General features: G+C 33.9%; 1 protein-coding gene across 6 annotated transcripts in view; it reads left to right on the forward strand.

The window, feature by feature from the left end:
- The window catches only part of ATRNL1 (attractin like 1), an 857,023-nt gene that overhangs the window by 299,628 nt on the left and 544,096 nt on the right, over positions 1 to 13,299 (forward strand). For all 6 annotated transcript variants that reach the window (XR_008619833.3, XM_034931565.3, XM_034931566.4 and 3 more), the window contains one exon: positions 2,623 to 2,716. Coding sequence is in view for 5 of the 6 variants with exons in the window: in XM_034931565.3 (XP_034787456.1) it covers positions 2,623 to 2,716 (94 nt within the window). In the remaining variant the exon portion in view is untranslated. The remainder of the gene's footprint in view (positions 1 to 2,622; positions 2,717 to 13,299) is intronic.

The following is a 13,299-nucleotide window of genomic DNA, read 5'->3' on the forward strand; positions in this document are numbered from 1 at the left end:
GTAAGAAAGGTTAAGGGAGCAACACACAGATCGATACAAGTGGTAGCATTAGAAATCTAGTCCTTAAATTAGATAGTTTAATTATCCCATTATATAAATTACGAACAGTTTTATAAGCAGAAAATGTACATGCTATTTAAAATCACCACCATAATCTTTTGTCTTCACAAAATAATAAGCAGTACTTTTTTTCAGATTTTTTCTTATATAGGTATAATTTATATCATTCCCAAGCAAGACATAGAGTATAATCAAAATACAGTAGTTTTCTCTGTCACTGACCCTTTAAAATATATTCAGTGCAATACATTTTTCCCTTGATCTTGTATGAAATCTCAGATTCACTCTTAGTTAATATAAGGAACTCCTGAGAATTTAATTTGTGAACACGTGTGTAAGTAAATAATTAAACTTGTCTAGATCAGATAAAAGTAAGAACTCTGAACATATTTTGAAGCCAAATTTTCTCTTTTCCTCTATTCCATATGTTCTTTCATTCTTAACCTAGTATTTTCCTCCTTTCCTGGCTCAATAATTTTTTTGATCTTTCTAGGGGAGAGGAGAAAATTATAGTCTTATGTGTGAAGAATAGTTGTCATATTTAGTTAAGGTCCTCTGTGTGAGAGATGCACAATGGCTGATCCATTCTCACATAAATGTCTTTGGGGGCTCTTCTGAGTCTTGACCTTTCTAGATGCAATTCTCGTGATGTGTGGGAGACACATACTTTCTTCCTGTTCTGGCAACTTTTACTTCAGTTTTCCGTTGAAGTCCTCCAGCGCTTCCAGGCAATCCTGTTGGTCAGAATATTAAGTAGATGCTGGCTAGCTGGAAGAAACATACTTTCTTTTTCTTGACTTCAGTGTTAGTACAAATACTTCCTAAAAGTAACTGTTTCTATTTGTCCTTCCACCTCAGTTAAATAGCCATAGCTGGTCACACCTAATTCAGAATTTCCTCTAATATGCCACCTGGATTTTAAGGGGACCCACAGCAGACTCTTCAAAAACTTCTGTGAAGTCCCACTCATTAGGCTTGTGTAAGAGGACAGACAACCACTCCCTTGGCAGGCAGAAGACTGGATTACTAACACTGAAATGGGCTTTTCTGATAATCCCCATCCAGTCTTTCCCCCTTTCACTCTTTTTGCCCCTTTTATTGACTCTATCTGGTTCAAAGATTACTGGTTTTGAACTTTTGTTTTAGTCTCTTCTTTTGAAAATGTTCATATTGGTCTTATATTTCACTTAGGTATACAGTATCTATTTTCTTTCAGAGACTCAATTGAACTAGCAATATGATTATCTGGTTACATTTGTTTGCATTTATTAATTCATTAACATATATGTTAGAGTTACTATTGATACTGGAAGAAAAATAATGAAAAAGTTGAATGTTGGGAAATTTTGACTCATTCACTTAATTTTATATGGCTCTACAATTCAGGAAAAGACCATATCATTTCATTTTTGTCAATAGAATGGTTTAGCTAACTGGTAGTGTACAAGAACAGCAGTAGTTCTCATTAGGTGTTTTTGAAAGAGTTAGTGACACCATCAGCCTTGTCTGTTTAGAATGTGTTATTGGATTGGAGAATTAATTGTAACCTGGAAATACTGAAGGCAAAGATATCTGCTATGTGATTATATTGTTGTCAGTAAGAGAAAGTGGATGACAATACTTTGTGGTGGCTGTTAGAATGAAAAGGAGGGGTCAGATACAAAAAAGATTATACATGTAGAAATTAAAATCTACCAATTGACTGGATGTTGGACATAATTAAGTGTGAGATTTATGTCCTAAATAATTGAACAGTGCTCTTTAAGAAAGGATTGCAAAGTAAGAAAAGGAGACAAGTTTATATGAACCAAATTAATCGTGCAACTTTTACAAAATGGAAAGTTTCGTCTAGTACTCTAAAAGGATGATCTAAAAAGATCTAAAAGGATACTCTAAAAGAATGAGGATGATCTCAGAAACTTAAAAGGATGAATTTAGAGGAAATAAATAGATGTTCTTTTTTAAAACACAATCTGCAGCTATGTTTTTATTATTCTTAGCAGTAGTAATAACAGTGGAAGTAATATCTGCCAATTATTAAGTGCTCAATATGTGTTAGGTGTCTTAAATTACATTACCTCATTTAATTTTCACATCAATCCTGAAAGCTAAGTGCTGTTATTCTTCTTTTGCAAATGAAGAAATTAAGCATAAACAGGTTAAGTAAATTGTCCAAGGTCATATAGTGATTTTAGATGTAAATTTTGAACCCAAGCTGTTTGAGTCCAAAGCTCTAGCACTAACGCTTTGAAACTCACTTTATTAAAGAAATATACCAAAGTAAAAATGGAGAGAAGCCCAAAGAAGAATTAGATAACTAGTTATATCCACAGTAGACTTCAGGATATCCCCCAAAGACTTTAAGGAATTTCTCAAAATTTTCAGAAAAGTGAATTTACTTCCCTTTAATTAAAAATAATTTATACTATCTGGTAACCTTAGTTTTTGGATGGCAAGAGGAAGTTACAGGACATAAAAATAAGGTAATAATAATACTTGAAATGTGAAATGTGCATGTTTGTGATGTAGAATATTCAATATCATTTTGGTTTTGACTTACAGCTTGTACATGCAGTGGCCATGCAAATATCTGTCATCTGCACACAGGAAAATGTTTCTGCACAACTAAAGGAATAAAAGGTGACCAATGCCAATTGTAAGTAAGAATGACTTTTAGAACTTTCATGGATTGAATTTGTGTTGTTGAAGTAATTTTTATGTTTTACTTTTTAATTTAGTGTTGTGCTAGTTAGGCATACCTTTATTACAATTTTTAACTTTTATTTTAGATTAGAGGGTACATGTGCAGGTTTTTAACATGGGTGTATTACATGATGCTGAGGTTTGGGATATGATTGATCCCATTATCCAGATACTGTGCATAGTACCCAATAGATAATTTTAAAGTACTTTTTCCCCTTCCTGCCTCTCTCTCTCTAGCAGTTCCCAGTGTCTGTTGTTCCCATCTTTGTGTCCCTGTGTACCAATATTTAGCTCCCACTTATAAGCAAAAACATGTGGCATTTGGATTTCTGTTCCTACGTTAATTTGCTTAGGATAATGTATCCATGTGGCAGAGGATATGATTTCATTTTTTATGGCTGTGTAGTATTCCATGGTGTATGTGGACCACATTTTCTTTATCCAGTCCAGTGTTGATGGGCATTTAGGTTGATTCCATGTCCTTGCTATTCTGAATACTGCTGCAGTGAACATATAGGTGCATGTGTCTTTTTGGTAGAATGATTTATTTTTCTTTGAGAATTTACTTGCACCTAATGAATTCTCTTTAAAAATTAAACCTTTTAAAGAACAATTTTGTAGAGGCTTTAAAACAACCCCATAGAACATGTTATCTTTTGCATTTCCAGAAAAAGATGCATTCTTAATCTTATGTATCAAATCTACATTATCTTTACACTTTTCTTTCATATTATACCTAATATAATGTCTCTATGCCGTTCTTTTTTCAGTCATTTATTATTAATTCTGATAATTAATTCCAATTCTTGTCCTTTAACCCTTTCAGCTGGTTCCTTATATTCATCTTCTTCTCTTTTCTCTGTTCTTTCAGTATGCAGGAACCCTCTACTGCTACTCTCCTCTCTGTACTTTCATGAATGATTTTTGTCTTAGCATTTAGTTTTTATTCTAAAATTTTATTTTCCTTCAAAAATTAACTTTAAAAGGCAGCATTTTAGGCTATTTAAATTGTTTTTTATTCTTTTTCTTGTTTATCTATATTATTAAAATCAAATTTTTATGGTTTTGAATTATATGTGGACAAATACATGTTTATATTAGGTATATATGTACTGTATTTGACACAAATAATAAATTCCAACCATAATAATTACAGCAACATAGGGAAAGTTTAATAAAGAATTCTTCAAAACTATAAATATATAAAAATTTATACCTAAAGTCTATTAAGCATGGAAAATGATCCTTTTATTTTTATTTAAAATAAATATATTACTTGTTGCAGAGTTATCCTAAATGTTTCAAGTTAGGTGATTATGTCTTTGCTTAGCCACCTAAGTATTACAGATTTTCAAATTCAGACAAGGTAAGCACAATCAGTTTTTATTCCTTCTCTATAGTCTGAAGTTAAATACAAGTTCACAGCAAAAGATCTTGGGGGAATTCCTATTAAGGAAGGCCATTTTGGTCTTAAAACCAACGGAATTAAATCATTGTCTTCTGTTCTAAGATCAAGGGTGCCTCTAATACTTTGCAACACTAAAGCTTGATTATAAGTAAGGCCAACTTCATGGGCATGTGGCCTGTGAATTTATACAGGTTCCCACACTTACAAGGGCAGCACACTTGGTTTAGTGCTCTGCTATCATCATCTTGAAATTCTTAATAACTTTTAAATAAGAACTCTACATTCCTCTTTTGCACAACGCTCTCCTATTCCCTCCAATTATGTATAATAGCATGTTCTGGTTATAAGTAATGTTTCTCTTGATTAACTTCTATTAAATATGTTGGTTGGATAGCAGTGTGCAGCAATGAAAATATTTTCTATAGACCATAGTGGCAGTATTACAGATAAAAATAATATATGAGATTCTACCATGATAGTAAACACTGTCAATCTTCTTAGTATAGTTTTACTTAAATAGTATAGCCATATAACTATCCATAATAAATAGTTCTTTGATACAGTATTGCAGTAACATATTTTTGTTTACAGACAAAAGAAAGCAGAATTTTAATTCATTGAAATAGTGAGCTTGTAAGCTTAGCTAAAATAGAGTTATAAGATTTGGCATATGTGCAAAATATTAGAAAATCAATTATATAGTTCTTAATGATAAAAGTACATTTTCCCCATTCTCATTTATGGCTTTTTATGAAGAGGATAATAATGGAATACTAATTTGTAAAGAGTATTTTGTAGGTGGTATTTGTACACAGAATTCCATTCATTTACTTTTTTGTTTATTTAGCTTTTGAGTATGGAGCAATAAAGAATAGGCTCATTATTTTTAGAGCAATTAATTGCTATAATGTGCGTATACCTGAAAAAAATGGTTTGTTAGGAAGGAGAGGTACTCCTTCAAATCAGTAAACAATTATTAAGTGAGTACTTGATACTACTAATGAAGATGAATAACATATGGTTTTTGTTGAAAGTATCTCAGACTAGCAGTGAAGACACTGACCAAAATACAGTATACCAATTTCTTACATTAGTGATTTAATATGCTTATGAACCCCTTCCACTTCTTAGGATAATTTCTGTTTGGTTTTAAGTATTTAGTCAGATATCATATCTTATATATTCTTAATAACCATCCTAAACTGAAATCGGTTCTCTTCATATCTGTTAATTTCTTTTCTTGCATTATTTGTGTACTTGTCTGTATCCTTTACTAGAGTGAACTTTTGGGGGGACCATTGCAACAATACCACAATGTAAGTGTTCAATAAATTTGTTTAATAGAATGGAATGAAGAAAGTATTGATGGAGCACTGAAAAGGGAAGTATTAATTTATTTTGGTTGGATAAGAAAAATTTAAGCAGAGGATGTTTGAACTAGAACCTGAAGGAGTAATAAAATCGACTTTCTGGGAAAAGAAAATAGGAAACAAGGGGAAACGCATCAATAAAAGCAAAGAAGTAGAAATGAACATGATCATAGCATTTCCGGTCTTTGCTCAAGAATGTTGAGAGCTGGAAAAATATTGCTTCTACCCTTACAATGAAAGGGAAAAAAGCTGGATAAACTGTAAATTCATGAGTTTTCTTGAAACCATTGGAGAACTGAGAAAACAGGGTAATCAAATGGCCACAAATCTAAAGAGAGACAAGAGACTGCAGAGATGAGACATGAACATTGGCTTACCTGGAGCGAAATCATCTGGAAACTGATAAGAGGAGATCAGCTAGGGTAGTTGATATTTGGCAGGGATTAGGTATACACTGTCAATAGTGTGAAGCTCCTGGGAGCCACAGAAATTGGAAGAGTATGGAGAGCATACTCTTTGTAGAGTTTTCAAGCCACCTATTGTGGCTGCCATTCCCTTCCACCAGTTGCTCAGGGAAAAAAAATGAACATTTTAAGAGAGCATTCCTTGTGTTGTACCTTGTGGAAGGGATTGGCAGCCGCAGTGGGCAGGGCATCAGTAGTACAGTCAAAATATTCATTTAGATGAGCACCAAATGATTCATTTTGCCATAGTAATGACAGTTCTCAGTCTTTTTTTGGCCCAAAACACAGCTGATCATCAAAAATTGTAACTTAAAAATGAATTTCCATTTGTGTCATCTCTGATTTTTTTGTGCAGTGGTTTTTAGTTTTCCTTGTAGAGATCTTTCTCTTGCCTGGGTGTTTTCCTAGGCACACATAATTGTGTGGCAGTTATGAATGGAAGTTCTTTCCTGATTTGGCTCTCAGCTTGACTGTTATTAGTGTATAGGAATGCTATTGATTTTTGCACATTGTATCCTGATATTTTGCTGAAGTTGTTTATCAGCTGAAGAAGCTTTTGGGCCGAGACTATGGGGTTTTCTAGATGTAGGATCATGTTGTCTGCAAGCAGGGATAGTTTGACTTCCCTTCTTTTTATTTAGATGCCTTTGTTTATTTCTTTTGCCTGATTGCCCTGGTGAGAACTTCAGATACTATGTTGAATGGAAGTGGTGAGAGAGGGCGTCCTTGTCTTGTGCTGGTTTTCAAGGGGAATGCTTCCAGCTTTTGTGCATTCAGTATGATGTTGGCTGTGGGTTTGTTATAGATGGCTCTTAATATTTTGAAGTATGTTCCTTCAGTACCTAATTTGCTGAGAGTTTTTAACATTAATGGATGTTGAATTTTATAGAAACCCCTTTCTGCATCTATTGAGATAATCATGTGCTTTTTGTGTTTAGTTCTGTTTATATTATGAATCACATTTGCTGATTTGCTTATGTTGAACCAACCTTGCATCCCAGGGATAAAGCCTATTTGATCATGGTGGATAAGCTTTTTGATATGCTGCTGAATCGTTTGCCAGTGTTTTGTTGAGGATTTTTGCATCAATGTTCATCGAGGATATTCACCTGTAATTTTCTTTTTTTGTTGTGTCTCTGCCAGGTTTTGGCATCAAGATGAGGCTGGCCTCATAGATTGAGTTAGGGAGGAGTCCCTTTTCCTCAATTTTTTATTGAAGAGAGTATATCTGGTAGAATTCATCTGTGAACTCATCATGTCCTGGGTTTCTTTGGTTGGTAGGCTATTACTGCCTCAATTTCAGAGCTGATTATTGGTCTGTTCAGGAATTCTGTTTCATCCTGGTTCAGTCTTGGGAGGGTTTATGTGTCCAGAAATTTATCCTTTTTTTATTTTCTAGTTTATGTGCATGGAGGTGTTCTTAATGTTCTCTCATGGTTGTTCGTATTTCTGTGGGGTCAGTGGTAATACCCTTCTTGTTGTTTCTGATTGCGTTTATTTGAATCTTCTCTTTTTCCTTTGTTAGTCTAGCTAGTGGTCTAGAAATTTTATTATTTTCTTCAAAAACCAGCTCCTGGATGCATTGATCTTTTTATCTTTTTTTTTGTGTGTGTCTTTATCTCCTTCATTTCATCTATGATTTTGTTTATTTCTTGTCTTCTGCTAGCTCTGGGATTTGTTTGCTCTTGGTTCTGTAGTTCTTTTAGTTATGGTGTTAGGTTGTTAACTTGAGAGCTTTCTAACTTTTTGATGTGGACATTTAGTGCTATAAATTTCTCTCTTAACACTTCCTGGAAGACAACCTAGGCAATGCCGTTTAGGACATAGGCATGGACAAATATTTCATGATGAAGGCACCGAAACCAATTGTAACAAAAGCAAAAATTGGCAAATGGGATCTAATTAAAGAGCTTCTGCACAGCAAAATAAAGCATTAACAGAGTAAACAGCCTACAGAATTGGAGAAGATTTTTGCAAACTATACATCTGACAAAAGTCTAATTTCTATCATCTATGAGGAATTTAAACAAATTTACAAGAAAAAACCAACCCCATAAAAAGTGGGCAAAGGACACGAACAGACACTTTTCAAAAGAAGACATATATGTGGCCAAAACTCATATGAAAAAAGTTCAACATCACTGATCATTAGAGAGAATTAAAACTGGACCTCTTCCTTACACTGTTAATGCAAAAATTAACTCAAGTTGGATTAAAGACTTAAATGTAAAACTATATAATTTGATTGTGCTGTGGTCCAAGAGACTGTTTGTAATGATTTCAGTTCTTTTGCATTTCTTGAAAAGTGTTTTAATTCTAATTATGTGATTGATTTTATAGTATATGCCATGCAGTGATGAGATGAATGTATATTGTGTTCTTTTTGAGTGGAGAGTTCTGCCTGTATCTATGAGATCCATTTGATCCAGTGCTGAATTCAGGTCCTGAATATCTTTGTTAATTTTCTGTCTCAGTGATCTGTCTAATATTGTCAGTGGTGTGTTAATGTCTCCCACTATGATTGTATGGGAGCTTAAGTCTCTTTGAAGATCTCTGAGAACTTGCTTTATGAATCTGGATTCTCCTGTATAGGTGCATATATATTTAAGATACTTAGATTTTCTTACTGAATTGAACCCTTTATCATTATGTAATGCTGTTCTTTGCCTTTTTGATTTTTGTGAATTTAAAGTCTGTTTTGTCAGAAACTAGGATTACAACTCCTGCTTTTTTCTCTTTTTCATTTGCTAGGTAGATTTTTCTCCATTCCTTAGTTTTGAGGCTACGTGTGTCATTGCATGTGAAATGGGTTTCTTGAAGACAGCATACCAATGGGTCTTGGATCTTTATTTGGTTTGCCTCTCTATGTCTTTTAATTGGGGACATTTAACCCATTTACATTTAAGGTTACCATAAAATATTTAATTTCCAACAGAATTTAACAAAGACATTGTTATGTCTTATACACAGTAAGTGTACTAACTAAATGTATTTTGGTTGGAAAAAGATAAACATGGATTTATTAGGTTAATGGTTCTTGGTGGAGATGGAATAGCACCCCCTAGAACTTCATAGGTTTTCATAATTAATTATTCTAATAATTGGGGAGTGCTACTGGCATAAGAGGATGAATAGTCACAGCCTCTTATTAGAATGGGCACTTACGGAGACCAGGAAATAAATAAAATCTAAGTCCAAATATGTTTCATTGAGTACAGTAGATCTACAAACTCACTCTGTAGTCATTTTCCCTGTTCCTTAGTTCATAATTAAAATGGATGTATGTAGCAGCCAGCAGATGTCTCATATTGGCTTCCTGACCTGTGGAGAAAGAGCCAGTAAGGTAGAGAAGGGCCAAGAGAAAGAAACCCTTGAAACTAATTCCATTCATTCTGGACCCAGTCAAGATGGCAAATCAGAGATCTCATGTCAAGACAAATAGCAGGCTGCTGAAATGGAGAAAATGAGGGATTATGATATTCTCAAATATGAGCTGGATACTATTTATAAGTGTAGTGCCAAAATAATTCCCTAGCTTAAAATGTGGACAGAATTGTGATAAAATCTAACAGAAAATATATTTTCTTTCTTGAAATCCTACCACATGTCAATGTATACATTCTGTTTCTGGTATGTAAAAAGACTCTAGAGACTATATCATGTCTTAGGAAACGGGACATATTTGAAAAGGAAATAGTAATATAAGAGCCAGTCAAGTCATGTTGTAGACCTCTGGAACATTATCAGAGTCCCCTGTTTAAAAACAATTGCAATCTCCCCCACAGTAATTTTACCATGTAGTTTCTACCACATACATTTTATATTATAGCACTATGAAATTTTAACAAATGCATAGGACAGGAATAATATGATAATTTTAGTTCCTATATTATGAAATTCAGTAGTACTCATAATTTGGCACCAATTTAATATGTTTTTGTTTTTATCTCTTAAGAGGTATCTCAAATATTCTCCAGACACATTGTATACTCACAGATGTGTGTGAGCAGGATAGCTATTGGTGATGAGATTTTCTTAAATGAATATCTCTTGGTCAAATTCTGAATAATATTATAAAAGGTATATTTTCAATTTACATGATAGTTGCAGTCGTAGAAAATTCAATATGTGTTATAAATACGCAAAACTACTTTGTGTTTATATGTAAAATGGAGTTAGATTCCAGGCTGAAATATTTATGAGCACATTTTTCACCTACTTAAACATCTGCCATGTTATTCTAAAATTATATGAGATTTTGATCCCTTTTTTATTTTGTGGAATTACTTTGTATTTTTGTAGGATGTCTGCACCCCTGGTTTCTCTTTCATTCCATTCAGTAAATTCCAGTGGAACTCCATAATTATGGAAATAATGAATTGTTACTCACAAATTTATCCCCACTCACAACCATGTGCTTTAAAAATTAGTGTTTTCCCTTATCTAGCCAAAAAAAGTTTATTGTTTCACTGTTTAATATAAGAGCTCAGATCATTTTATTGATTTCTGGTGAAAAGTACATATAAATAGCACTCAGATATTTTGTTGGTAGATTAGTCAAAATTAATGAGTTGATTCAAAATTGTTTTACTTTCTGTTCACAGTAAATTGAAGATAAACTTCTCAAAGGCATTTGGAATTAAAAATACCATTTCCTAAGATATATGGCAATATTGCTAATCAGGATCTTAATTGTGCTAATTAACTTATAACTGGCTCCCCTTTTCTGTTCCTTATACCTTTCCCATTTACTGATCTTACAACTTCTTCATAGCTACTTACTTCAGGCTTAAGACCCTGGTTCTCAAAATTAGGGCACAGAAGAATCTCCTGGGATATGGTGACTAAACTCCTGGGATGGGAGCCAAAATTCTACTTTACTAATAGTAAATTGTGAAATAAAAATTCTTGATACATTTTGAGAAATGTTGCCATAGGAGGATCTTCCTGAACATTTTTTTTCCTCCTTGGCTTACCTTTAGGCCAGTAATATCTAAGATTATTACCCATTTTTCTCGATGTTGTTTTATCAAGTCTCTTTTGTTTGTTTGTTTTGTGAAATTGCCTTAATGATGATGCCAATGAATTCCTTTCCATTTTAGGAAGATCAAAGTTGTGCCTTCTTTTCTAGAACAGATTCTGGCACATACTAGGGACTTTAGATTTTAAAAAATAATGTATCTTGGATCTTTATTTTTCCTAATTACTCTCATCTTTTTTTTTTTTTTTTTTTTTTTTAGTCTGCTATATGGGGAAAAGTACATCTTTTCTCTATGTGACTTAATCTACATTGTTATAATAGAGACTACAGAGGAAGAATAATTTGCTGTACAGCCTGCCTGCACATAGGTTATCACCTTTATAAACACAATTGGATAAGTAACTAGTGACTATAGTCTTCAAATACTGACACTAATTTTTTGTTTGTTTGTTTTGAGACAAAGTCTAGCTCTGTCCCCCAGACTGGAGTGCAATGGCGCAATCTTGGCTCACTGCAACCTCCACTCTCTGGGTTCAAGCGATTCTCATGCCTCAGCCTCCTGAGTAGCTGGGACTACAGGCACTCGCCACCGCACCGGCTAATTTTTGTATTTTTATGAGAGATGGGGTTTCATGTTGGCCAGGCTGGTCTCAAACTCCTGACCTCAAGTGATCCGTCCACCTTGGCCTACCATAGTCCTGGGATTACAGGCATGAGCCACTGCACCCAGCCTCCAACACTAAATATTGTTAAGATTTTTCTAGGTTGTTTTGTTGCTGTATTTGCAACTGCAGATAAGACTAATGGTTTCCTTGTGATAATGAGTTAAGCAGCCTTGATGTCTAACATGTAAGATACTTGAGGAACTCTTATGCTTGCTTTATTCTGTAAACATTTATTCACTGAGACGCTATGAGACAGTACCAAAAGCCATACATCTCAAAATATCAGTTCAGAACGCATGTTACTCATGTTAAGGTTGGCCAGTATGAAACCACATATGGTTTTGTCCGATTTCTACCCTTGAGGAATATGTTCTGGTAACAAGTCTAACTTGAGCATATAACTTCCTATGTCAGGTAAATATTTGAGTTCTTTTGGAATATGACTTAATGAATTTAAAGTTCTTGGATTTTAGGAATGTACTTTCAAAGTTAAATGTTAGTTCTCCCATCAGTCTTTCTATACCAACACCTTGTCCCTCAAAACTATACTAGATTGAATGTCATTTAATCGCCAATTTTGAAAACATTCTGAACACAACTTAGCTGTATTTCGCAGCCTCCATTGCAGTTAGGTTGGAAGTCATGTTATTGGGCTCTGTCCGGTAGACAGAAGTAACACCCACCACTTCTAGGCCTGGCTCTTAAAAACCTCATGTGCCATACACCCTCTGTTTCCTCATTCAACAGTTCAATGGAGAGGAAGATGAGGATCTGAAAGATTGCAGAGGCTAGAAATAGCCCAGATCCTGGAAGACTGCATGGAGCAAGACCTTTTCTCCAAATCCATTCCACACTGGACAGTGTCTTCAGCTGGAATCAAACTTATTGTATAGAACTGCTGAGATTGTAAGGTTGCTTGCTAGAGTTAGCATATTCTTCCATGAGTAATTAGTATTCCGTTAGCATCTAGCTTGACATCCTTAATTACTGTACTTTCATTTAAATAACCTTAAGGGTCCTGTTCATTAAGTGTGACTGCTGGAGTAGGTTAGTGAACAGTGTGGGGGTATTTAGGGTTAATTTGTTCTTTAATCCCCATTCATCTCTTAAAACTTGCAAAAACCTCCCAGCTTTTTTTTTTTTTTTAAATCAAAGCTGTTCTCATTTAAAGCTATTTTTTGGGAGACTAGTATAGTCCATGATTTCCAACTTGATTATTACATTCACATAAGGCATAAAAGTTAAATGGCTTTATTTAACTCTAGATGGTCAGAATAGTTCCCAATACATGATAGAATTGTTGGAATTGCTAATAAAAAAGAAAAGTGCACAGTAAAGAACAGGGTATCAAGTTAAGATTTAGGATATACTACCTACAAGTTGGAAGAAATTAGAAAAAGAAACAGATGTGTATGTCAAAGAAAGAGACAGCACTTTAAGCATTTATTTTACTTTGATCAGTCTTCTATATATTTATTATTAAGTTATCTTGAAATATCAGGGGGTGAAATAAATAGCCTAGTATGTCCCAACTTAACATTGTATGAAGAAATAAAGTTTTAACATTTAAATGTAGAAAATATATCTGGTATATGTGTAGGTGTTTTATCAAAATATGAACTCATGTCAAATGCATGTGTGTTATAGG

This window comes from Pan paniscus, chromosome 8 (genome assembly GCF_029289425.2).
Source record: "Pan paniscus chromosome 8, NHGRI_mPanPan1-v2.0_pri, whole genome shotgun sequence".
Taxonomy (NCBI): domain Eukaryota; kingdom Metazoa; phylum Chordata; class Mammalia; order Primates; family Hominidae; genus Pan; species Pan paniscus.